The sequence below is a fragment of the Clupea harengus genome, chromosome 15, assembly GCF_900700415.2.
Source record: "Clupea harengus chromosome 15, Ch_v2.0.2, whole genome shotgun sequence".
Lineage (NCBI taxonomy): Eukaryota > Metazoa > Chordata > Actinopteri > Clupeiformes > Clupeidae > Clupea > Clupea harengus.
This window is the reverse complement of record NC_045166.1, coordinates 7,277,235-7,304,194: the sequence shown is the minus strand read 5'-3', so window position 1 is coordinate 7,304,194 and position 26,960 is coordinate 7,277,235. Positions and strand designations below refer to the sequence as shown.

Here is a 26,960-nt window from a genome sequence, read left to right as displayed (position 1 = left end):
CTGATGAACGCTGCTATAATAAAACGTATTATTATGATAATGTATACCCCTGTCATTATTATGATAATGTATACCCCTGTCCTGTTATAAATATCGATACTTGTACACCCATATGTAGCATTTACTCTACATCAGTGTTAGGCCTGTATATTCTGTCATTTGCTGGGCAAGTGTTAGCGATCTTATGCTGCTGTTGAGCAATCACACTTAGCATTTTCTTGCAGAAATTCATCTATAGTTTGTGTTTGTTTGCTTGTTTGTTTTTAATAGGAATTCATGAACAGCAACCCTTATCTAGGTCAAATCAAGTCTGAGATCTTGCACTATGTGTCATTTGAGCAAGAAATAGAGGACATCAAGCCAGTTATCATCTTAGGATCCATTGAGTTATCCACTGGTATGCTATTGTGCTCCAAATGAATATATTTCATACTTGTGTTAGTGATCATTACATTAACTCTAGAACTGAGCTATGCTAACACATCTTTTTCTAGCACCCCTCAAAATGTCCCTGATGGTTGAGGCAAAGGCTTGGAAGAAACTGCTATGCAAGTACCTGAATGAGAAGTACAAGAAGCAGATGTTTGACATCATAGGCTTCACCAGTGAGCATATGAAGAAGCTCTCCCGGCCTATTGCTGACTTAGAGGATGTGCGCTTTGCCATGGAGGCCCTAACCACCATTCGTGACTCAGAGATCCAGATTGACATGACTCTGGGACCCATCGAAGTAAGATCAGGGCCACTTGTTTTTTTACTTTGATTGAAATTAAACTCAGTCATGACATATTCTCTCATCCCATCTTCCCATGCAGGAAGCGTATGGCATACTGTCCCGCTTTGAGGTGCCTGTAACCAAGGAAGAGGCAGAGGGGGTGGACACACTCAGATACTCCTTCGTCCGACTGCAGTCCAAAGCGGTCAGTGGTTACAGGGTCTCACCCAAAGTGTTCTATAAGAGTCCTCCCTGTTGTGCTCTCATGTTGTGACTGTTATGAAAGTGAACTCAATTAAAATGATGTCTACCCACAGAGATCAGTACAGGATGAATTAGTGTGTGTGCAGCCGAAGTTCAAAGAGAACCTCCTATCATCGGTTACCATATTTAAACACGATGTTGTGGCATTTGCTGACCAATACGACACGGTAATATGGTTTCCATAAATTTTTCTATACACTCTTATTTTCTAATCACTCATTACACACTATAATTTTTTCAAACCCTAATTTGAATGTAACTGACTTTTACACTTTTGTATCCTTGAAACACTTAAGGAAGGCCCCATGGTGGCAGGAATCGCTCCACAGGAAGCAAGTACTAGGCTACAGATTAGCCAGGTAAAAAGCACAGACACAAGTATATCTTGGTCATTGATGTGATTGTGAATTTATATAGACGTCTTGCAGAGACATTTACATTAAACCAGACAAATGAACAGTGCAGAACTGGACTAAATATGTTACACAAACATGGAGGTATGGAAATCGTCTTTAAAAAAGTCAAAAGAAAGTGATCAATCACATCAGAATCAGAATCAGAAAGGTTTTTACTGCCAAGTAGGTTTTCACCTACGAGGAATTTTTTGTGGTACAATGGTGCAAACAATAAACATACACAATAAACAATAAACAATACACATATTAGGTTACAATACACATATTAGGTTACATTTGAGACTATTTAGAATCTGAAATGGACTTTCTCTTGTGGTATGTGTGGATGTGTATGACAGTCCAGCTTTGATGATCTCTGGAGAAAGTTCATCACCTATTCCTCAGGAGAGCAGCTGTTTGGTCTGCCTGTTACAGACTATGAGGCTCTACAGAAGATTCGGTATGTTAACACTTTTGTGAGGGCTTCACTCAAGTAGATTGAGTTTACAGTTTATAGCAACGTGATTATGTATTTCTCTTTTAGCAAAGAACTGGGCCTTCTTCAGAAACTGTATGGTCTGTATGATTCAGTTATGGGCAAGATCAATGGCTATTATGACATTCTCTGGACCGAGGTGGACATTGAGAAGATCAATGCTGAGCTCTTGGAATTCCAGAACAGGTAGTACATCTTAAAATTTTGGATGTACTCCATAGTTTGTTGGCCTTAGAGCTGAGCTGTGGAATATCTGTGCAGATGCCGCAAACTGCCGAAAGGCCTGAAGGATTGGCAGGCTTTCAAGGACCTTAAGAAACGCATTGATGACTTCAGTGAGTCATGTCCCTTACTGGAGATGATGGCGAACAAGGCCATGAAGCTGAGGCACTGGGATCGCATCACCAACCTGACAGGACATAAGTTTGATGTAGAGCTGGATACCTTCTCTTTGCAGAACATCATGGAGGCACCATTGCTTAAATACAAAGAGGATATTGAGGTGAGTATTGCTCAACTTGCTATGGTCTCTTCATAGAATTGTTGTGTTGTACCATGTCTGAATAATACATGCCCAACCATAAGCCATCTTTGGCTTACTGACTGACTGACTTCTATTCTCTAAAAACAATGCGTTTGTAAGAAGAGTTAGGATTAACGCCTGGTCTTTTTCTTTTATCAGACTTGTATAATAAAAGTTTTAAAGGCACATAGCATTTTCATTTTCGTTACACAAGTTGCCTTTGGTTGTTTTGTTCCTCAGGACATATGCATCTCAGCCGTCAAAGAGAAAGATATCGAGGCCAAGCTGGCGCAGGTGATCGACATCTGGTCCAGCCAGTCCTTCAGCTTCATGACCTTTAAAGGCCGTGGAGAGCTCATGCTCCGGGGGGTGGAAACTGCTGAGATTGTCACCATCATGGAGGACAGTCTCATGTTGCTAGGGTCCCTCCTCAGCAACAGGTAATTAGAACCTTAAAATACATCAGGTGGAAGACACTTGATTACACCTATCTACATGCATTTGTTTTGCGCCTTTTTCCATATGGGTAGTACTGACTGGGATGCTTGCTTTTTTAACACAGATACAATGCTCCTTTCAAGAAAAACATCCAGATCTGGGTTTTTAATCTGTCCACCTCTTCAGACATCATTGAACAGTGGCTCACTGTTCAGAACCTGTGGGTATATCTGGAAGCTGTGTTTGTGGGCGGAGATATTGCCAAACAGTTGCCACAGGTCTGTTCACAATGGTTCACGCAACCCATTTATGATATGGACAATTTAGTACTCATCAGTGTAGTAGCTTGCTAACTCACTGCTCATTGTAGTATTTCTTTTTTGTAAAATGTTATAGAATGTTATGTTTGTAAAATGTATACACAATGAATCGTAATTTTTTGTGTATTCTGTAGGAAGCCAAGCGTTTCCAGAACATTGATAAATCCTGGATTAAGATCATGCAGCGTGCTCACGACATCCCCAATGTGGTGCAGTGCTGTGTGGGAGACGAGACCATGGCCCAGCTTCTGCCTCACCTGCAGGAGCAGCTCGAGCTGTGCCAGAAGTCTCTGACAGGGTACAGGACTAGCCTTTTCATTACTCAAACCTTACCCACAGTTTACCCTACTACAGATTACCAGAGTTTTACCCAAACATACTCTCACTCTTCACACCCCTCTGTTTTACATATTCACACTTCTCGCTACCCACATTCCTCACTTAGCTAGACGTAGCTCACTGATAGTGTACAGGTATTTTATTTGGGCTATTTCATTAAAGTGCCTTAATTTAGCAAACACTTCAAACCTCACATTACGCACAAGCACAGCCCACGGAACTCTGGGAACACAGGATTGGGGGACCTCTCTGTGTCCCCAAGTATCGTACATGGCCGGCACAACGGGGGTGCACAGCTGGACACCGCCGGTAGCGGCAACCTTCTGAACGGTACCAGTAATCTAGAGATTGATTTCTTTCATGTCACAGTTACCTTGAGAAAAAACGTCTGCAATTTCCACGGTTCTTCTTTGTGTCTGATCCTTCCCTTCTGGAAATCTTGGGACAGGCCAGCGATTCCCACACTATCCAGGTAAGGTTTTCCTTTGTATAGTGCATCTCACACAGTCAAAGCTGATATTGTATTGGTCATCATGTTATTGTGACATATACATTTACATAAAATGAGTTATTTCTTGGTCCCAACACACTGCTGCTCTCCTTGTAGCCTCATCTCCTAGGAATGTTTGACAATGTCAATGACGTCGAGTTCCATGTCAAGGAGTATGACAGGATTATGGCTGTCATCTCACAGGAAGGAGAGAAAGTGCCTGTAAGTTATAGTAAAGCTGATTTATGAGAAAAACAAACTCAAAATGGATATTTTCACTGGATAGTGGCTATATATGAGCTAGTAGGTTTGTGTATATCTAGATTTCCCTAAAGTATGTGGTTACACATGTTTGAGTTGTGTGTGTGTGTGTGTGTGTATTTGTTAGCTGGACATCCCAGTGATGGCCCGTGGGCCTGTAGAGCTGTGGTTAGGTGAACTACTGATGCAACAGCAGTCCTCTCTGCATTCTGTCATAAAAGCGGCAGACCTTCAGATCAACGACCCCGGCTTCCAGCTTCTCACCTTCCTCAATCAGTTCCAAGCTCAGGTGAGTACGGAACAAGGGCAATTTTAGCATGCAGTATTCAATGTGATTTGTCGGTATTGTGGCTATGGGGGCAGGTAAAATGATAATACCATAGAATCAGAAAAATTAAGGATAAAACAACCTAGCATTAATGTTCAAAGATGGTCATATAGGAGACGTGGCCTCGAGCATGATGGAGTGAACCATGTGAAATAGGTCAGGATTCAGAGTTGGATTGATGTTTGCTGTTTCCTCAGGTGGGACTCCTAGGGATTCAGATGCTTTGGACCCGAGACTCAGAGGAGGCGCTGCGCAATGCCAAAGATGACAAGAAAGTCATGCCGCTGACCAACCAGAAGTTCCTGGACCTGCTCAACACACTCATTTCACAGACCACTCATGATCTAACCAAGTTTGACAGAATTAAATTTGAGACCCTGGTGACAATTCATGTGCACCAAAGAGACATCTTTGACGATCTGGTGAGTTAGCTGTGTTGCTTGAGTGTCTTTGCTCAGTGAATCTCATAGGAGTGTGGGAGTGGAGGGCTCTAATGCCTGTTCTTCTCTCCTTAGGTGAAAATGCACGTCAAGTCAGTGGGTGATTTTGAGTGGCTGAAACAGAGCAGGTTTTACTTCAAAGACGATGTGGACCATGTCCTAGTGTCCATCACAGACGTGGACTTCGTTTATCAAAATGAGTACTTGGGCTGCACAGACCGTCTGGTCATCACCCCTCTGACTGACAGGTAGGATCATCACTGAGATCAAGGTCATGGTTTCTCTCACTGTGTCCTTTTTGTGGCTTTACGTGGTAATGAGTGCTTTGGTTTGTCTGAAGGTGTTACATCACACTGGCTCAGGCCCTGGGCATGAGTATGGGTGGAGCCCCAGCTGGACCCGCAGGAACAGGAAAGACTGAGACCACCAAAGATATGGGCCGCTGCCTGGGGAAGTATGTGGTGGTCTTCAACTGCTCTGACCAAATGGACTTCAGAGGCCTTGGCAGGATCTATAAAGGTTTGTTATTTAATAATTCATTAAAGCTCATATTGAACTCCAAGTAACACCTGCCCTGATTGACCCCTCTCACCTTGTGAAGACTTTGTGGCTGATAGTGGGGTGTTTCCATAGGGCTGGCACAGTCTGGATCCTGGGGGTGCTTTGATGAGTTCAACAGAATTGACCTGCCTGTGCTGTCAGTAGCAGCTCAGCAGATCTACATTGTCCTAGTTTCACGCAAAGAGCGTAAAGTTCAGTTCATTTTCACTGACGGAGACGTCGTGGAACTAAATCCAGAGTTTGGTCTCTTCATTACCATGGTGAGCGAGTCATAGAGGATTTGTGTTTTCTACACCCATGCCAAAAGTAGACAATCAATTTACCTAGTTGTGTTTGATCTTTAGAACCCTGGCTATGCAGGTCGTCAAGAACTTCCGGAGAATTTGAAGGTGCAATTCAGGACTGTGTCCATGATGGTCCCAGACAGACAGGTGAAGAAATAGGTGTATGATGCTAGACCACGGAATATAGTTAATTTACAAGTAATTCAGATACAGGACAGCACTTATCACATTTTCGTGTAGGATTAGGCTTTTGGCTCCTCTTCTGCAGGTATGAATGATCAGTGGCACTTATAAAGATCATTGACAACTGTACATTTAAAGCAATATAATCGTATTCATCCATGTTTTATTACAGGCATATATTAGCAGGCTTTGAAGTGGCTGTTTTTGCTGGAAAGAGTAAGTAAAGTAAATCTGTAATCCTCTCCATTTCTTTCACTCAGATTATTATGAGGGTGAAGTTGGCCAGTTGTGGGTTTATAGAGAATGTCGTCTTGGCCCAAAAGTTTTTTGTGCTCTACAAGCTTTGTGAGGAGCAGCTCACCAAGCAGGTCAGTATCTCACCTTATCATCAGAATATACTCTGATATGTCTGTTGTTTCAGAACTTCACCGTTTTTCTGACCCTTACTGATAGTGCTGGTTTGATTGTGGCCTTAGGTCCATTATGACTTTGGTTTGAGGAACATCTTGTCAGTGTTGAGGACACTGGGAGCCATGAAACGAGCCCGTCCCTCAGAGACAGAATCCAGCATCGTCATGAGAGTGCTACGGGACATGAACCTTTCTAAACTGGTGTGGACCAGGCCAAGACACCTAACACACATCCACTGCACCTTGACATCACAACTCAGGATTACATCAGTTATAGTATACTTGGGGGCACATGCATTTGATTGCCAATGAAAGTCTAACATAGTTTTCTAAGGAATTTATATTAATGGAGTCACCTGAGTAAAGCAGTGATTAGGAAACTGGAAATCATATTCCAAGCCTTCCAAACCGTCCTATTCCTTATGAATACAAATAAAAGAACAATGTTCTCTGTCAATTGACTCACATCTTACATATACATACATACATACATACACAATACATGTGAATCAAACGGAATGGAATGATTGAGTCATTCATGTCACTCACAGGATTACACTAATGGGCTGTTGTGTCGTTCAGCAGTTATGTGAGTTCCATTTGATATCTGTGTGCAGGTGGATGAGGATGAGCCACTCTTCCTCAGCTTGATCAGCGACTTGTTCCCGGGCATCCAGCTGGACAGCAGTACCTATGCAGACCTGCAGGCCGCCGTGGAGCACCAGGTGCAGCTGGCCGGCATCATCAATCACCCGCCCTGGAACCTCAAATTAGTGCAGGTACCCCTCATATCTCTCATTAATAAATTGTCAAGCATCAGTAACACTCAACTGCTAAAAATAAATCTCATTCTATGTCGTACTGAGCCAATATGCTGAGCTTATGCTGGCTGGTGAATGTTTCTTTTGAAGGACAAGGTCGAAGTACTCTTTCAAGGTGACAGCGGTCAAACAGCTGTTGGTATCGTAACATGATTCAGACATGCTTTCTCTGATTTGTTTTGTCTTTGGTGTTCAGTTATACGAAGCATCCCGAGTGCGTCACGGTCTCATGACCCTGGGCCCCAGCGGGGCGGGCAAGACCACGGTCATCAACATCCTGATGCGCGCCCTGAGTGACTGTGGCACCCCCCACAGAGAGATGAGGATGAACCCCAAAGCCATCACGGCCCCCCAGATGTTTGGCCGACTGGACGCCGCAACCAACGACTGGACTGATGGTATCTTCTCCACGCTGTGGAGGAAGACTCTGAAAGCTAAGAAGGGTACGTGTTCATCAGTAAATGATTATAATAAGTAAGTCATCAACTGCTTACCCAGGTGGTGAAAAAACATGAAAGTGAAAAACAAAAACCACAGCACAATGGTAATGTGGAATGTATGATTGCTGTATACGTACTGTATATGTAAGCCATAAAAAGTAATTTTTCCATAGTGATAAAAATGCATTTCAGTGCATGACATCGATGCAGTGTTATACATAAACTTAATTTAGCAAAGAAGTCTGCCTGGTGCAGTATCAATCTACAGTTCTCAAGATCCTAAGGTATTATTTTCTACTCCTGGATTTAGGTGAGAACATTTGGATTGTTCTGGATGGCCCTGTGGATGCCATCTGGATTGAGAACTTGAACTCTGTCCTGGATGACAACAAGACACTAACCCTGGCCAACGGTGACCGTATCGTCATGTCCCCCTGCTGCAAGCTGGTGTTTGAGGTGCACAACATGGACAACGCCTCCCCGGCCACTGTGTCCAGAGTGGGTATGGTGTTCATGAGCTCATCTGCCCTCAGCTGGAGGCCCATCCTACAGGTACTCACTGCAGCCAGACCTGTTCATGCCTTAGCAGGTTTGGAACTAGAAAATCATTTTATAATGACTCAAACAATTTGGTGTGAGAAGTCACTGTGCTCCATTTGACTCTCAGATATGAAATAGGTTTCATACATTATTAATTTACTCATGCACCGTACTGTTTTATCAATGCAGTTTTACTGATTTTTCCATAACAGGGATGGGCTTACAAGCGCAGTGCCCAAGAAGCTGACAACCTGATCAGTTTATATGACAAGGTGTTTGAGGATACATACCTCTTTGTGTATCAAAGCCTCAAACCGAAAATGGACCTCTTAGAGTGCAACTACATCATACAGGTATACTTACGTGAATATTTCTGTCTGACATTAGTACCTATTATAGTAGTCATATTTATGTGTGTTTGCTGTGCTTTTTTATATGGACATAAACATGTGCGCTTGCCTGTGTGTGTGTGTATTTGTGTATGCATGTGTCTGAATAGTCACTGAACCTGATGGAGGGCCTGATCCCCACCAAAGAGTCTGGTGTCGTGGTGAGCAGCATTCACCTAAGCCGGCTCTTTGTCTTCTGTGTGATGTGGAGCCTGGGGGCGCTGCTGGAGCTGGAAGGCCGCAACAGCCTGGAGACCTTCCTCAGGGAGCACAGCAGCAAGGTCGACCTGCCCCCCACCAGGCCCGGAGAGACCATTTTTGAATACATGGTTAACCAGAACGGTGAGAGCGTCCTTGGTCACGTCAGCCATTTAGCACTGGTACAATGACTTGTGTTAGATGTAGCCGTAAAGGTGCAGTCCGTGTTTCTGATTCGATACACTTTTATGTCATATTTTGCAAATTGCTCCTCAGAATAGCAGACAGTGCCTTTAATATGTGGGATTTGTGTTGTGTGAGGTGAAGTTTTGAGATGAATTCTTGTATTCCAGGTGAGTGGGACCACTGGAGCGAATATGTGGTGGAGTATATCTACCCGACTGACTACATCCCTGATTACTCATCCATCCTCGTGCCCAATGTGGACAACACAAGGACCAACTTCCTGGTCGAAACAATTGCAAAGCAGCACAAAGTAGGCAGGCTTTATAAGCACATTCTAAAAATGAAGAATGATTTTATGCAAGAATGATTGGGACAGATTAACTGTTGCGATTTGGACTTTCCCATACAGGCTGTTCTGCTCATTGGTGAGCAAGGAACTGCCAAGACTGTCATGATAAAAGGTTACACAAAGAGATATGACCCAGAAACTGACCTGTTCAAGTCCATGAACTTCTCCTCTGCCACTGAACCCGCGATGTTCCAGGTAGGCAGGGCTGGTCAGTGTGTGTGTGTGTGTGTGTGTGTGTGTGTGTGTGTGTGTGTGTGTGTGTGTGTGTGTGTGTGAGAGAGTCTGAGTGTGACTGTCTTCTTCACTGGGTTGCAGCGCACCGTGGAGGGCTACATTGAAAAGCGCATGGGCAGCACCTACGGCCCTCCTGGGGGGCGACGGATGACTGTCTTTGTGGACGACATCAACATGCCGGTTGTCAATGAGTGGGGCGATCAGGTGTCAAAAACCACACTCATATCCCTTCCACTGACCATGCAAATCATAATACTTGTTCTTATCATTACTATACTCATTACTCATTACTCATTACTATACTATCAGTTCTATTACTACCAGTGGCGGCTCCTGAAAAAATTCTCAGGGGGGGCAATTTTTTTTTAATTATTAAGGCGACCCATTCAGTAGGTACATTAAGCTAGCTGATACAGCAATACCTTTTTGTCCACTATTGGCAGCACACAACAGTAAACTTTCCCCTCTTGCAACATAGCTAGAGTAGCAAGTTACAGGTGGAAAGCTATGGAAGAAAGTTGCATCCAGGAGCCTTCATAAGCAAACATGATGTGGCTCCACATTAAATGATCCCACTTCTTCATTATCCACATGTCTCAAATGTTGTATGATGTAACATAGCTTAACAGGACACATGATATGACCAGTAGCAACATAAAGAAGGGGGCAACATATGTCAAAACCAACAATATTTATTGACTGATCTTGAAAGTAATGGCTTACAAAAGCAAAATAAGTCATCACATAAAAAATTATTCAGTGTTAGTGCAAGAAGCGAACTGTGAAACACACTGAAACCTATGAAAAGTGACAGTGGTATATAGAAATACAGACCGCGTTAGCCACTTCACGACCACAATTTTCTTTCGTTCCAATTCTTGGATGTAGGATCGCCCTCCCTTTGTAGAAACCTGTTGAATGGATACATTTTGTCTAGGAAGTCCTAATTGTTTGGTTGTCAATTTAATTTGGTTGCCCCTGATTACTACCACATTACTTCTGTCACTACTAGACACTTCTGTCACTACCACATTACTTCTGTTACTACTAGACACTTCTGTCACTACCACATTACTTCTGTTACTACTAGACACTTCTGTCACTACTAGACACTTCTGTCACTACTAGACACTTCTGTCACTACCACATTACTTCTGTTACTACTAGACACTTCTGTCACTACCACATTACTTTTTATGATTCAGTCGACTTTCTCCCCAGTGTGCTGAATTATATCAGCTCTCCATCTTCAGACACAGTTTTATTGGATGGAAATGTGTACATTCTTGGGACTGTGACTAACGTACTAATGGCATTGTCTTTAAGATCACCAATGAGATTGTGCGTCAACTGATGGAGATGACGGGTATGTACAGCCTGGACAAACCTGGAGACTTCACCACCATTGTGGACGTGCAGATCATGGCTGCCATGATCCACCCTGGGGGTGGTCGCAATGACATCCCCCAGCGACTGAAGAGACAGTTCAGCGTCTTCAACTGCACACTCCCTTCCAACAGCTCTATTGACAAGGTCTTTGGTATGTGCTTGTAGTTCATAAAACCACTGTGTAACACCATAGCACAGCATTACCATTCAACAGCCCCTTATTAATAACCTATAATGGCAGTATGTTATGGAGTCAGCAAAGGACTATGCTGACTATGTTAAACCCCACCAGTCTTGTCATTTCAAAATACAGAAATGTATTTAAAAATTACAATAATTGTATTGTATTTCCCGCTCTGTGTGTCCTCAGGAATTATGGGTTGTGGATACTTCCATGAATGCAGAGATTTCAAGCCAGAGATCACAGATATGATCAGCTCTCTGGTGTCTGCCGCTAGGATTGTCTGGCAATGGACTAAGGTAACAAGAAAGAATTTCTCCACTTGATAGTGTCATGGCAAGGTTGGTTCGGTTCCTGTTCATACTGTAAAACTGGTTCCCCTGTAACCTCCTGGCATTTTGACCTGCAGGTGAAAATGTTGCCCACTCCATCAAAGTTCCACTACTTCTTCAACCTGCGTGACTTGTCTCGGATCTGGCAGGGCATGCTCAACGTCAAGGCAGGGGAGTGTAACGACATCACCACGTTACTGGCTCTCTTTAAGTGTGAATGCACAAGGGTGATTGCAGACAGGTGAGCCAGAGCTAGGGTGTACATCCACCCTTCAGACCTTGTTAAGCCATTCTTTCTTGAGCAATTCTTAATAACAGAGACAGTAATAAATGTTGAATCAGTTCCAGTAACATACTACTTTGTAACTGGAACTACTATACAACTATACAAGTAAACAAAGCTTTGTGTATATTCGCATGTTAGCACCAATTTTAACTATAGTGTCTTGCTGTCATTCCCTGCCTGGCCATGACAGATGTGCCAAGTCATTTTCTCCAATACTTTTAGAGCTACATAGTGTACATTTGAGTAACAAAAAAATTATTTCTGCTACTCTTTTGCTTGAACTGTCGCTTAAAGTTTTACAACTAACTATGGGCATCAACAAACGAAACCACCAAAGCAAAATGTACAACTTGTGAAGACCTTCGGCTTAATGCTGCACTCTTGTGGACAAAAGCTGCATTGTATCCACTTAATTGCTCAAATGCATGGCTGATTGAAATGAACTTTTCTGCAATATCCTCTATCCATGCTGTGTTCCACTGGCCTGCAGGTTCGTGTGCCATGAGGACAAGGTGTGGTTTGATAAGGCCATAACACGCGGGATCCAGGAGCATGTGGATGCCGACCTGGTCCCACAGATCCACCCCGATCCTTACTTTGTGGACTTCCTGCGAGAGGCTCCAGAGCCCACGGGTGAAGAGGCGGAAGACGCCTCTCTAGATGCACCCAAAGTTTATGAGCTGGTATGTTCACAGTTAACAACACAGAATAAGCCCTCCATTCCACCAACAGGGACTATAATATTCATTGCTCATTGAAAATGTAAATATCAGCTATAGATTAATGTGTACGTTTTTGTTTTTAGATTCCCAGTTTTGAGTTTCTGTCTGAGAAGCTCCAGGTCTTCCAGGGTCTGTATAATGAGGCTGTCCGAGGCACCAGCCTTGACCTGGTGTTCTTCACAGATGCAATGACTCACCTCATCAAGGTTCCTTCACTCTCAGTGTCTCTATTTCTCTTTCAGTCCTACCATTCTCTATTTTATCTATTAATCATGCCATTAATCATCATGCCTGTCTCACTTCAGCTCACCTCTCATCTCTTTGGCCTTTGATATTTACCTTACTTCACACACACATACACACACACACACACACACACACACAAAATGGAAAACTTGAAAATAAAGAGAAAACTCGTTGTTATAAGTGTATGTGTTGGTGCCCAGATCTCTCGGATCATTCGGACTGATTGTGGCAGTGCTCTCCTGGTTGGAGTAGGAGGCTCAGGGAAGCAGAGTCTCACTCGCCTGGCCTCGTTCATCGCAGGCTACCGAATATTCCAGATCACACTAACCAGGTTTGGAGAGCAACTCTTTATCTGGCATAATGTCAAGTTACCTTGCAAGAAGCATAAACATTGTATCAAGTAAAAGTGTAAAGTTTGATGGGGTAGAAATGTTTGTGAAATACAGAAACATGTATAACATATATTAGTACATCAGGCATCAGGCTGCTAAATGGACATTGATACACCACCGCCACTTTTGCACTCGTCATTTGACATGCACTGTCACTGTCACTTTCATATTACTTTCATAGCACTACACTTACATATACTGTCACTTCCAACCTACTGTTTGCACTAGCAGTAATAAATTGCACTACCTGTAACTCCCTCACTGGGTTGTATGTGGGTTAGTATAGGTCAATAGGTTAGCATAGTTTATTATATGTGTATTATATGTTATATGTATATATGTTAGTATTATATGTATAGGCTGTTATATGTATATTTAGTATTATATGTATAGGTTGTTATATGTTTAGCACACCGTATTGTATATTTATCTTGTATATTTAGTAGGGCTGTCAGCATTAACGCGTTAATCTATGTGATTAATGCGGCCACGATTAACGCGATTAAATATTTTAACGCAGTTGGCACAACTTTAAAAAACAAAAAGTTTAGTTAGGGCTGTGTAGGCTACGGTTAACTCGCCTTGCTCCTTTATGGATGTCAGTTGAAAACTTATGAGTGAAACAATAATACACAAGAAACGGAAAATACTTAGAAGGTATCTTAACGAAACACAGCGAGTTACTATTAGATTCATTACACCAAGAATCAGAGCAACAACAGATTACAACACAGCTGGCTAACGTCTGCCACCAACTGAGTTATGAATGAATGGTGTGCTAACGGTCACATATTAGAACGTAACGTATATAAATGAATAATAATTAAATTTTACGTTACAACAAACTAACACAGTTCATAGAATTTAAACATAGGTCACTTAAACATATTTATCACAGTGTGAGACAGCTAAATAACTTAGTCAAGGTCATGTTTTTGAGCGTGCGAGGGAAAGCATAATTTAATAGAGGCTTCCTAGACATGTGCGTTACTAACTGTCACAGTTGTCAAAGTAAAAGTCCGTCAACAGAAAGAAATACAATTCTGTGTGCGTGCAGGGATGGATTACCGAACGGGCTGAACGGGCCCAGGCCCAAGGGCCCCTGAGCTCAGGGGGACCCTAAACCAGAGCCTCTGCGTGAAGTCGCTGTTATTAACTTGGCTGGCTGTCAATTGTTTTTAGACTTTGTATTTGTTAATATCAGAAGTGGCTTAAATGTATCTCTTATTTGTGGTTGGAAGCGGTATATTTTGTTACACGTCCTGACCAATGGTTTCATAATCCGTCCATGTGTGCGTGTCCATAGCAACAATACACTACAACATGAAACATTAAATCACTCCAAGCAATATACATTTGCTGACCTTAATAAGATGCTATTTGTTATTACTTGAGGTTATTTCAATAATTGACCATTTTAAGCTTGGCCTACCATTTTATAGGAGCGATGAGGGACAGGTGAAAAGCCCCCCTTGTTCAAAGTGGGGAATGACAGAAAAAGTTTGAGAACCACTGAGGTAGTTGACGATGGAGAGAGCTGAGGGATTGTTGGGCGGAAAGTCTCTGTTTAAGAGCCAAAATGACAGAACAATCGACAAAACTAAAGTTGTATGTAGCATTTGTCAAGCTACATTTAGCTATCACAGAAGCAGCTCGTCTTTAAGTTATCACCTTAATGCAAAGCACCCGACAGAAAGCAGTCCCAGGTTAGATGATCGCCAACCCACACTCCACGACTTCTCTAGGAAAATAACTAGACAAGTCCGTGAAAAGGTTACCATTTGGGTTGCCGGTGACTGTCGGCCCATCAACATAGTTGAGGACAGTGGGCTGATTGAGGTGATTCGAATTGCTTCAGGGGAAAATTATTACGATTTACCTTTCAAGGGGCACCATTGTGTTTAAAAAAAAAAATACAATTAAACAACATTGTCTAAAATACACGCTGTCTGAAGTGATTACTCGTTAATTTATAAGATTTAGTCTTAAGAAGAAAAACAAACTTTTAATCATGATTAATTAATTTCAAAATGTGCGATTAATTAGTAAAAAAATTTGTATCGATTGACAGCCCTAATATTTAGTAAGGTTATTTAGGTTATTATATGTTTATTATGTGTAAATTATGTTCATAGTACTTGTACAGAGTGTACGTCATGGTTTGTTATGTTATATTATGTGATGTTATGTTATGGTAGGTTTTTGGGCGGCGCCTTGTCGTAAGAATTTCAGTGCCCAGTCTGACCCTGTGTCCTTTTGTCCATCTGACAAATAAAAGACTTGTAACTTGTAACTTGTAACTAGTACAAAGTATAAAGTATAAATAACATTTCTGTCTTAGTAGAGGTATCATTTCGTTTTTCGTCTCGTTCTACTAGAACCTACAATTCCACCAATTTGATGGATGACCTGAAGGTGCTGTACAGAACAGCAGGCGCTGAGGGGAAAGGCATCACCTTCGTCTTCACTGACAGTGAAATCAAAGACGAGGCTTTCCTGGAGTATATCAACAATGTCCTCTCGTCTGGAGAGGTCAGCTCCGAGTTTGCTAGCATATCATTGTTTGAAGAACGTTTCATTTGCAGCAACCCAAGTTTTTGCTCCCTCTACAAAGTGAGGTTATGTATTACGTACCACAGGTGTCTAATCTGTTTGCCCGTGATGAATTGGATGAGATCACGCAGAACCTCATCTCTGTGATGAAGAAGGAGTTGCCAAAACAGCCACCCACCTTTGACAACCTCTATGACTACTTCATCTCCAGAGTCAGGAAGAACCTCCATGTGGTCCTGTGCTTCTCCCCGGTCTGTCTTACAACCCACCCCCCCGCCATTTAACACTCTCCTCCGATTCCTCCTGTAGCTGTACATGTTCGCTATTTCTCACGTCCCTTTTCATTGTTATATCTATCTCACCTTTTTAACTCCATGCTAGTCTCATGTGACACTAAGAAATGTGCTAACATATCCTAGAAGAGCTTTGGGGAACTAAGATACTTTTACATGGCATGGTTCCAGGTGGGTGAGAAGTTCCGAACGCGCTCGCTGAAGTTCCCGGGGCTGATCTCGGGCTGCACGATGGACTGGTTCACACCCTGGCCCAGCGAGGCCCTGGTGGCTGTGTCCCAATACTTTATGGCGGAGTCCCCCATGGTGTGCTCCCCTGAGGTCAAGGCAGCCGTGGTGAAGACAATGGGCATTTACCACGACAAGGTGTCCGTCACCTGCGACAGCTACTTTGAGAGGTATTTCCAAATTTGTCACTGTCACTTCCCAACAATAGTAATATCAGTGGAGAGCTTTTAATAAGAAAGGTAATTAAAATGCATGGACAAAGTTAGCCAGATAAACAGAAATATAAGGAGGGGAAGTAAAACCACTGTTTGGACATGTGAGTATTAATCCCTTCTGTTAACGAATTTTCTTCCCAGATTCCGACGAAGGACACATGTTACGCCTAAATCCTACCTGTCCTTCATTAATGGGTATAAGACACTCTATGCAGAAAAGCACTCGTTCATCAACACTCTGGCTGAACGCATGAATGTTGGTAAGAACCCAGCCCCTGTACACCAACCGAACACATCTGTATTAAACCTGCGCTAGAAACCTCATAAACCTGATTGTTGAGATTTTTGCAAGCAATTTCAGCCAATGTGTTTGCATGGCAGGTCTCTCCAAACTGGTGGAGGCCAGTGAATCAGTGGCACAGCTATCTAAAGACCTGGTGGTGAAGGAGAAGGAGCTAGCTGTGGCTTCTGTCAGAGCAGACAAGGTAAGGGGCTCTTTGACCCCTGGGCAGTTCTCCTGGCTCAGGCCCCACAATATTAATGCAGTACTTCCTACTAGCTCATACACCTGTATGTGTTATTACTGAGAGCAACGCTGCAAATGTGTGCTGCTAATAGGTGTTGGCAGAGGTGACAGTTAGTGCGGAGGCAGCCTCTGTGGTGAAGAATGCGGTGCAGGTGGTGAAGGACAGAGCCCTGAAGATTGTGGAGGGGATTGAGAAGGAGAAAGCATTTGCAGAGGTCAAACTGAAGGCTGCTAAGCCTGCCCTGGAAGAGGCTGAAGCTGCCCTGAATGTAGGCCTGAGTTTGCATTATCTCACATTTTCTATGTAATAATATCTCAGCAGTGGCATACAAATATATTAGGCTACTCAAATAGCTACGTAATATATGGTTAATTTAAACAAAAATCACATGTACGAGACAAACTGAAATACTGACTTACTGATCTTCTGTTGGTCTTGTGCAGACCATTAAAGCTTCAGATATTGCCACCGTGAGGAAGCTGGCCAAGCCTCCTCACCTCATTATGCGCATCATGGACTGCTGTCTGCTGCTTTTCCGGAAGAGGTTGGACACTATCACCATGGACCCTGAGAGGCCATGCCATAAGCCCTCTTGGAGTGAGGCTTTGAAGGTATCACCTCCACAGACCAGATCAGAGATAGCCTAGGCCTGTTTCATTTCCCCAGACTCTGATTTGGTTCATAATGTAATTTAATGCCTTGGACTCAAGACACTTTTACACTAAACCAAGTAATCAAAAGCCAATTATGTACCAATTTCCTTAACATTATGAGAATTTTGCAGCATACATTGAAAGATTGTACATAAGGACCTCCAATCTAAGCTTGTCTCTTCTTTGACAGCTCATGAGTGCCAGTGGCTTCATGGGCTCCCTCCAGCAGTTCCCTAAAGACACCATCAATGAGGAGATGGTGGAGCTGCTGGAGCCCTACTTTGTCATGGAAGATTACACCCTAGAGAATGCCAAGAAGGTCTGCGGTAACGTGGCAGGTCTCCTGGCCTGGACGAAGGCCATGGCCACCTTCTTTGGCATTAACAAGGAGGTCCTGCCCCTTAAGGTAAACTCGAGCAACAGCAAGGACTTTTTCTTTCATGATCGTGGTCTTGGGTGCACAACATGTGGAGAGCTGGCACTGATGAAAACTGACACTGATGAATGTGTGTGTCTTTCTGTGTGTTCAGGCTAATCTGGTGATCCAGGAGGGCAAGTTCACAATCGCCAATGCAGAGTTGATGGGAGCCCAGGCCCAGCTGGATGAGAAACAGGCTGAGCTGGACCATGTCCAGGCCAAATTTGATGCTTCGATGAAGGAGAAGCAGGTAGGCGTTATGCCTCTTTGCTTTCTTCTAAGCGAGATCTTCTCACTTAGTAGAATTCTACTACTCCGATATACAATTCAATAGCCGTAGAGCCAAGTGTCATCATACCATAGGAAACATTCTTGTTTCAGTGACAATAGTAAGGTCCCAGAGTGGGAGGACTTAAATTCTGAGGGTAAAGGTACCACTGGAGTATGAATGCAATGAGGAGGGATATGTGTAGGAGTTGTTTTAGAAGGAAAGATGAGTCAGAGCTGAGTAAAAGAGCTGTCGATGGCTTGCAGGACCTGCTGGATGATGCAGCCTCATGCAGGAATAAGATGCAGGCAGCCTCCGCCCTGATTGATGGGCTGAGTGGAGAGAGGGTCCGCTGGACAGAGCAGAGCAAAGAGTTTAAATCACAGATCAACAGGTAGGTCTCTCTCTCTCTCTCTCACTGGCCCAGGGGTACTGAGGACATAGGGCCCTTTTTACATCTTAAAGGTCAGCATTAATGGGGCAATGCTCTGAGACTCATTCCCTGTACAAAGTAATTGCCTTTCTCTGTCTGTGTAGGCTGGTAGGAGATGTTCTACAGCTCACAGGCTTCCTGTCCTACTGCGGACCCTTCAACCAGAGCTTCCGTGACATGCTGCTGAAGGACATCTGGAAGTCTGAGCTCTGTAGAAGGAAGATTCCCTTCACTGAGAACCTCAACCTGATCTCAATGCTGGTGGACCAGCCCACAGTACGAGCTTATATCCTCATTCATACACACCCTCCTCAGCCTGACAGAAGGTCGTGTCCCTGAAGAGGCCAGAGAGAGCCTCATAGAGTTTCCTATTTTTTGTTTTCTTCAGATCAGTGAGTGGAACCTGCAGGGGCTTCCAGGAGATGACCTGTCTGTCCAGAATGGCATCATTGTCACAAAAGCAGCCAGATTCCCCTTGCTCATTGACCCCCAGACTCAAGGCAAGGCTTGGATCAAACAGAAGGAGAAAGCCAATGACCTGCAGGTACTGTGCTTTAGGCCTTCTTTAACCAAAATCTTTGATGTCAAATTCATTGTCACGTAACTAATCAATATTCATTGATAGTTCACGTAACGAATGTGAATCAATAATGTTGGGCACCCAACTCACACAAAATGTTATTGATTTCTTTATTGTTGGCTCTGCTCCTCAGGTGACGTCCCTGAACCACAGGTTCTTCCGTACCCATCTGGAGGACAGCTTGTCCCTGGGCAGGCCACTGCTCATTGAAGATGTGCGTGAGGAGCTGGACCCTGCACTGGACAATGTCCTGGAGAAGAACTTCATCAAGTCTGGTTCCACTTTGAAGGTGACACAGAAACCTCTCCTCTCTCTTACGTCTAGCACTTAAATACCATTGCTCCACCTCATGCCTCTAGTTCAATGCCCACGCTCTGAACACTTTTGCAGCTAATGCTTAGATGATGTTGTGTGTGTTTGTGTGTTTTGTCCAGTTGTGTGACTAAGCTCCTTGTTCCTCCAGGTTAAAGTGGGAGACAAGGAGACAGACGTCTTGAGTGGCTTCAGGCTCTACATCACCACCAAGCTGCCCAACCCAGCCTACACTCCTGAGATCAGTGCCAAGACCTCCATCATTGACTTCACTGTCACCATGAAGGGCTTGGAGAACCAGCTGCTGGGTCGTGTCGTCCTGGCTGAGAAATACGTAAGATCCCCAAGGGGCTTTGTAATATTCTTTTTCTCTACGCCCTTTAGCAGTAAGGGCACAGCATGTTCATGTGTAGTATGGTGTGTCTGTGTGTGTTTGAGTATATGATAGTCTCATGTGTAGTATGGTGTGTCTGTGTGTGTTTGAGTGTAGGATAGTGTCATGTGTCTGTGTGTGTTTGAGTATATGATAGTCTCATGTGTAGTATGGTGTGTGTTTGAGTGTAGGATAGTGTCATGTGTCTGTGTGTGTTTGAGTATATGATAGTCTCATGTGTAGTATGGTGTGTTCTATGTGTGTTCGAGTGTATGATAGTCTCATGTGTGTGCTGTGTATGACTAATTAGGAACTGGAGGCAGAGAGGCTAAAACTCATGAAAGATGTAACAGCCAACAAGAGAAAGATGAAGGAACTAGAGGATAACCTGTTGTACAAACTTAGTAGCACAAAAGGTAATTACCCTCTGTTCTACTCTGTGCTCTTACAAAGGTCCTTTTTTTCGTTCCTTATCCATATGATATGTGATATGTTTCACTGGATTTGTGCTGTTTCAGGTCTGCAAGTTTTCTGAAGTTGTGCTTCTGGGAGTTTTCTGAAGTTGCTACATAGCTCTAATTGTGTTTGCATTCATTTTTGGCATCTCTTGCTTGTATTTTATGTAGGGCTGTCAGCGTTAACGCGTTAATCTATGCGATTAATGCGGCCGCGATTAACGCGATAAAATATTGTAACGCAATTAACGCAACTTAAAAAAAAACTTTTTTTTTTTTTTTTTTTTTTAATGCCTTTATTTGGATAGTTATGAAGTTATGACAGGAAGCGATGCGGAGAAGAGGTGGGGAGAGGATTGGGAAATTACATCAGGCCAGACTTGAACATGTGTCCCCTCGGGCAAATTAAGTAGGGGGCTTGGCCTACCAAAAGCCCCCCTTGTACAAAGTGGGGAATGACAGAAAAAGTTTGAGAACCACTGCGGTAGTTGAAGATGGAGAGAGCTGAGGGATTGTTGGGCGGAAAGTTTCTGTTTAATAGGCAAAATTACGGAACAATCGACAAAACTAAAGTTGTATGTAGCATTTGTCAAATTGAATTTAGCTATCACAGAAGCAGCTCGTCTTTAAGTTATCACCTTAAAGCAAAGCACCCGACAGAAAGCAGTGCCAGGTTAGATGGTCGCCAACCCACACTCTACGACTTCTCTAGTAAAATAACTAGACCAGTCCGTGATAATGTTACCAACGCTTTAGCAGTTTGGGTTGCCGGTGACTGTCGGACCATCAACATAGTTAAGGACGTTGGGCTGACTGAGGTGATTCGAATTGCTTCAGGAGACAACTCTTACGATTTACCGTCGAGGGGCACCATTGTGTCTCGTATACATTCCTTTTATGACGGCGAGAGAGCACGAAAAATTCAGCTCCTCGAGCAAGCTGCCACCGTCACCCTTACTGGTGACCACTGGACATCAGTCATCAATGACAATTACCTGGGTGTCACAGCTCATTTGATTGACAATGTATGGAAATTGAGATATTTTTCATTGGAAGTAAAAAAAAAAAACAGACAAACAAACTTTTAATCGCGATTAATCTAGATTAATGAATTTCAAAATGTGAGATTAATTAGTTAATTTTTTTTAATCTATTGACAGCCCTAATTTTATGTGATGTAATCTCGTTGTGTGTATGTTAAGGTTCTCGTTGTGTGTATGTTAAGGTTCTCGTTGTGTGTTTGTTAAGGTTCTCGTTGTGTGTATGTTAAGGTTCTCTGGTGGATGATGAGTCCATGATTGGCATCTTGAGGGTCACCAAGCAGACAGCAGGAGAAGTGAACGAGAAGCTACACATCGCCGCGGAGACAGAGGTGAAGATCATCACAGCACAGGAAGAGTACCGGCCTGCCGCCTCTCGTGGCAGCATCCTCTACTTCCTCATCACAGAGATGAGCATGGTCAACGTCATGTACCAGACCTCCCTAGCGCAGTTCCTCAAGATCGTTGATCTCTCCATAGCCAGGCAAGCTTCACATTCAGTCCTTCGTTCATGACTTGTTTGCCTTGTTTACCTGGTTATATCTATTCTATTGTGTTACATTCTATTCTATTCATTTATGTTTTCTTTTCTGATTAGGTCATGTAGACATTTACAAAGGTGAAATTATTTAATCAGACTTAATTGCTGCTTTTGGACTGCAGGTCAGAGAAGTCTCTTCTGACTCAGAAACGAATCTCAAACATCATTGAGTACCTGACCTTCGAGGTGTTCCGCTACCAGGTGCGCGGGCTGTATGAGAACCACAAGTTCATCTTTACTCTGTTGCTAGCGCTCAAGATAGATCTACAGAGAGGCCGCATCCAGCACAATGAGTTCCAGACCCTCATCAAAGGTACATGCATGGGAGAGACTTACAGCTGGCATATTCCAGTAGAAACAAGTGATAGGATTCAAGGGTATCTGTGTGTGTGTGTGTGTGTGTGTGTGTGTAATAGGTGGAGCTGCCTTGGACCTGAAAGCCTGTCCAGCCAAGCCATTCCGTTGGATCCAAGACATGACTTGGCTGAATCTGGTGGAGCTCAGCAAGCTGCCTCAGTTCACTGAGATCATGAACCAGGTCTGACCCACAAACACCAGCACAGCTTGCTTAGCATTCTAGCATTTGATTGATTTGCATCTTAGAGAGCTTGGTTAAATGTTAGCTAATAGCAGTGTGGTAAACTGTTGATATAGGTGTATGCCAGGGTTTGTTCATTCTGTCAGGTTAAGACCTTCTGTAGATTATGATCAATTGGTGCCGTGTTGGTGCACCTGGCAGGTGTCACGGAATGAGAAGGGCTGGAAGATGTGGTTTGACCTGGATTACCCGGAGGAAGGGGCGATTCCTGATGGATACCATGACTCCTTGGATGTCTTCCACAGGCTGCTGCTGATCAGGTGACCGAAACTTATAGACAACACAAAAGATGAGATACTTTTAGTACTAATAATACCTTTAGTATTTTTTGTACTGGGATTCAGCCAGTAGAGAAGTCTTGTCATGTTTTGCAGATCTAATCAGACTTAAGATAAACATCTTTTGCGGGATGAAAACACTTCCATCTTCTAATATTATATGGCTGAACATAGCCCATATAATACTAGATATAGCCCATTATGTTAAAGTCAGCTGTTGGTAGAATACTCATTCAGCAAAGGAATTTTTTAGTATTTTATTCCGTCTGAAGATCTTGAATTAAAAGCTGGCATTGGCTTATTTTGAAGTGACATCTACTTCTTAGGTCCTGGTGTCCAGATCGCACCCTCTCCCAGGCCAGGAGGTACGTGGGTGATTCCATGGGCTTGCGCTTTGCAGATCCCGTCATTCTCAGCCTGGAGGCCACCTGGGAGGAGAGTGACACTCGCACCCCTCTTGTCTGCTTCCTGTCTATGGGCTCTGACCCCACCAATCAGATTGAGGCATTGGCTAAGAAACTACATCTGGGTAAGCTGACGGCCATAGGCCCACATTGTCTATTCCAGGTATTTATAGTTAGGGGACAAACCCTAACCTGGGAACTTTTAATTGTCCATAGACAGCGTAGATCAGTTAATTCAGACCTATTTGTTTGTATGTATAGAATGCAGGGCCATATCAATGGGACAGGGACAGGAGGTGCATGCTAGAAGGCTTATACAGACATCCATAGCACAGGTGATGGACTCTACACACACACACTCTCAAATTGCACAGAACTGTATCCATCACATGACGATTAACATTTGTGTGTGTGTGTGTGTGTGTGTGTGTGTGTGTGTGTGTGTGTGTGTGTGTGTGTGTGTGTGTGTGTGTGTGTGTGTGAGCAGGGAGGTTGGGTGTTGCTGCAGAATTGCCATCTGGGGCTTGAGTTTATGGAAGAGTTGCTGGAGACAGTGACCACAGTAGAGACCATGCACGCCACATTCCGCATATGGATCACTACTGAGCCCCACGATCGCTTCTCCATCACTCTGCTGCAGGTACTACTACAAATGGATTTGAAATGATTTCTTTTTTTTCTATTGATGTTTTCAGCACTTCGAAGATACATACATGGGTAGTTTTGCTGGACTGTATTTTGGTATATTTTAGCTCCTGTATATGGTCTCCTATCCATGTATGGTCCTCTGACATCTCACTGTCTCTCAGTCCTCCATCAAGTTCACCAACGACCCACCGCAGGGTGTCCGTGCTGGCCTGAAGCGCACATTTGCAGGCATCACTCAAGACCAGCTGGATGTCAGCAACCTGCCCATGTGGAAGCCCCTGCTGTATGGTGTGGCCTTCATGCACACTGTAGTCCAGGTGAGGCACTCTGCCCCACACAGTATATCCATATATTATACTTTATGTAAGTTTGGCGTACTTAGATTAGTTAGATACTGAATTGCCTCATGTTCCCTGACTAACATATAGGAGCGGCGTAAGTTTGGGCCTCTGGGCTGGAACATTCCTTACGAGTTTAACTCGGCTGACTTCACAGCCAGTGTCCAGTTTGTGCAGAACCACCTGGATGAATGCACCCCCAAGAAGGTGAGTTTGAAGCATATTCCTCTCTGTTGTAGTGAGACTGGAGGGGCTCCAACAACACTATCTGACCTATGCCCTCACTCTGCAGGGCGTATCATGGGTAACTGTCCGCTACATGCTGGGAGAAGTGCAGTATGGAGGCAGAGTCACCGACGACTATGACAAAAGGCTCCTCAACTGCTTTACAAGGGTACTGTGCTGTTTTTTTTTTTTTTACAAATAAACTTTGGTTATGTATGTATAACATGACCCATAGCTGTCTTAACGCTCCGTTTGCTTTGACAGGTGTGGTTCCACGATAAGATGTTTGAACCATCCTTCTGCTACTACACGGGTTATAAGATCCCGGTGTGTAAGACACTGGAACAGTACATGGAGTACATCCAGACCCTGCCATCCGCGGACACACCCCAGGTCTTTGGTCTGCACCCAAACGCTGACATCACGTAAGGCCCTCCTCTCAGCGGACCTTACAGAAACAACATTAGCCATCATTAAGCATAACCCTAACTACTCTTTTTAGGGATTATGTCATTTTTGCAGTGAACATGTGAAGAATAATTGGTCCCCTGAAATACATCACACAACTCACACCAAATACAAAGTCAAATTCTCTGTAATGTTATGACACCTCATAACTGTGATGATTTCCAGCTACCAGACTAACACATCTGCAGAAGTGCTGTACACCATCACCAACATCCAGCCCAAGGAGAGCGGTGGAGGTGCTGGTGAGACCAGAGAGTCCATTGTCTACCGGCTGGCATCGGACATGCTGGAGAAGCTGCCTCCCAACTATGTGCCTCATGAGGTGGGCACAGCCATATGTGTATTGTAATGATGTGCAATATGCCAGACTAGCTGTTTGTAGCCCTCACAGGCTGTACGTTTGGATGTTAAAGCTGCTGGCAAAGTCCAAAGTATACTCCCGTATATGTGGCTACGTTTAGGTCCACACACGGTGCGCACTATGCAAATTTCTTCACCAGCATATTCCGCGCAGACTGTCCACACGTACTTGTGCGTGTTAACTGCACATGTGCATGCAAGTTTTAAAACACTGGCTCACGGTCAAGAGAAAACAAAATCCATTTACACTATTTATTCACTTAGCGGTTGTTTTTATTTAAGTGACGTACAGGACAGTTGCAATAGTAGTATTAGTATGTTTGCTCCCTGGAAATAAAACTATTGGAGACCCACTGATAAAATAAGTTAAATGTATTTATTTCACGCTTCAGCAGATCATAGCTGATTAGATTATCCCCGTTGCATACCTGCTTACCTGGGACTGAGAGGAAGTAGTCTGTCTTAAAGCAACACTATGTAACAATTTTTGAGGTGTGTTATAAGAAACTACTTTTGGTATGATCTTCAATCATCATTCCCGCTAGCTGTCTAGGCTATGCAAAAATGAAAGAAAAGCCTTCACAGCAAGACATTATCGCCAAAGGAGGCCAATTACCATGTTAGCAAGCTTTTATCAGTGCCAACTGGGCTGGGCAAGGTTCTTGCATGCTTTTTAGGTAGTTACTTTGCTAGTTTTAGACCAGAACTTTATAATGCTGCTTTAAGTGGATTTCATGTGAAACCCAATAATGAAACTCTGTTTCTGTGCAGGTGAAAGCACGGCTATTGAAGATGGGCGCGCTGAGCTCCATGAACATCTTCCTAAAACAAGAGGTGGACCGCATGAACAGGATCATCGCCGTGGTGCGAACCAGTCTAAGTGACCTCAAACTGGCCATCGATGGAACCATCATCATGAGTGAGGTCAGAGCTCCTAAAATGGCAACCACTCGCACTACAACAGCAGACAACGCCATATTCATGCTTAACTTCAGGAGTGTTAAACAGCCTTTCCTGATGCTGAAGAGATTGGGGGAGTCCTATAAAATCAAGGCCATTGCAGGTGTTTTGACACGGCAAAAGGAGATCAAAGTTGTTGAACCTTAAAAATTAAAAGGGACTGCTCCATCTCTCCTATTGTCATATTCACAGCCTTGGGAGTGTCAACTGAGCCCATCTTCATAACCCTTCTGCATGTTTGTGTGCATCTTTTGGTCCTAACTGGGGAAGGATATCAGGGCTGTAGTTAGATCTGTTGTGTTGTGATCTGCTGCTGTTCCTGTTTGTCTCGTAGAACCTGAGAGATGCTCTGGACAACATGTACGACGCCCGTGTGCCCAACCTGTGGAAGAAGCTGTCCTGGGAATCATCCACACTAGGCTTCTGGTTCACTGAGCTGATAGAGAAGAACATCCAGTTCCAAAGCTGGGTGTTTGAGGGTCGACCCAAGACCTTCTGGATGACCGGTTTCTTCAATCCCCAGGGTACGCCATTAAACACAATGATAATGGCATTTTAAGCTGGGTTTCACAAAACAGCTCATCCTCATGTCATAAATGCTGAGTGTATTAGAGGCCTCACATGTTTTGTCCTCTTCCCC

General features: G+C 43.6%; 1 protein-coding gene across 1 annotated transcript in view; it reads left to right on the top strand.

Moving 5' to 3' along the window:
• The window catches only part of LOC105889780 (dynein axonemal heavy chain 8), a 35,524-nt gene that overhangs the window by 7,940 nt on the left and 624 nt on the right, over positions 1–26,960 (top strand). The window contains 64 exon segments of the mRNA XM_012815707.2: positions 271–397; positions 495–730; positions 816–920; positions 1,033–1,146; positions 1,276–1,338; positions 1,734–1,834; positions 1,919–2,056; positions 2,132–2,372; positions 2,634–2,833; positions 2,956–3,109; positions 3,286–3,449; positions 3,860–3,962; positions 4,098–4,202; positions 4,369–4,530; positions 4,767–4,991; positions 5,085–5,257; positions 5,350–5,528; positions 5,643–5,830; positions 5,915–6,001; positions 6,298–6,405; positions 6,514–6,648; positions 7,065–7,226; positions 7,465–7,711; positions 8,019–8,260; positions 8,461–8,601; positions 8,748–8,979; positions 9,189–9,331; positions 9,431–9,565; positions 9,686–9,808; positions 10,931–11,144; positions 11,364–11,473; positions 11,584–11,747; positions 12,283–12,475; positions 12,598–12,720; positions 12,961–13,091; positions 15,531–15,684; positions 15,792–15,956; positions 16,170–16,396; positions 16,583–16,701; positions 16,823–16,926; positions 17,060–17,236; positions 17,412–17,579; positions 17,812–18,027; positions 18,152–18,289; positions 18,574–18,701; positions 18,845–19,016; positions 19,129–19,284; positions 19,454–19,609; positions 19,784–19,966; positions 20,316–20,421; positions 21,732–21,984; positions 22,164–22,354; positions 22,458–22,579; positions 22,781–22,899; positions 23,244–23,446; positions 23,583–23,656; positions 23,809–23,961; positions 24,131–24,286; positions 24,398–24,514; positions 24,600–24,701; positions 24,797–24,957; positions 25,166–25,322; positions 26,132–26,284; positions 26,655–26,844. Of these exon segments, the coding sequence (XP_012671161.2) occupies positions 271–397; positions 495–730; positions 816–920; positions 1,033–1,146; positions 1,276–1,338; positions 1,734–1,834; positions 1,919–2,056; positions 2,132–2,372; positions 2,634–2,833; positions 2,956–3,109; positions 3,286–3,449; positions 3,860–3,962; positions 4,098–4,202; positions 4,369–4,530; positions 4,767–4,991; positions 5,085–5,257; positions 5,350–5,528; positions 5,643–5,830; positions 5,915–6,001; positions 6,298–6,405; positions 6,514–6,648; positions 7,065–7,226; positions 7,465–7,711; positions 8,019–8,260; positions 8,461–8,601; positions 8,748–8,979; positions 9,189–9,331; positions 9,431–9,565; positions 9,686–9,808; positions 10,931–11,144; positions 11,364–11,473; positions 11,584–11,747; positions 12,283–12,475; positions 12,598–12,720; positions 12,961–13,091; positions 15,531–15,684; positions 15,792–15,956; positions 16,170–16,396; positions 16,583–16,701; positions 16,823–16,926; positions 17,060–17,236; positions 17,412–17,579; positions 17,812–18,027; positions 18,152–18,289; positions 18,574–18,701; positions 18,845–19,016; positions 19,129–19,284; positions 19,454–19,609; positions 19,784–19,966; positions 20,316–20,421; positions 21,732–21,984; positions 22,164–22,354; positions 22,458–22,579; positions 22,781–22,899; positions 23,244–23,446; positions 23,583–23,656; positions 23,809–23,961; positions 24,131–24,286; positions 24,398–24,514; positions 24,600–24,701; positions 24,797–24,957; positions 25,166–25,322; positions 26,132–26,284; positions 26,655–26,844 (9,988 nt within the window).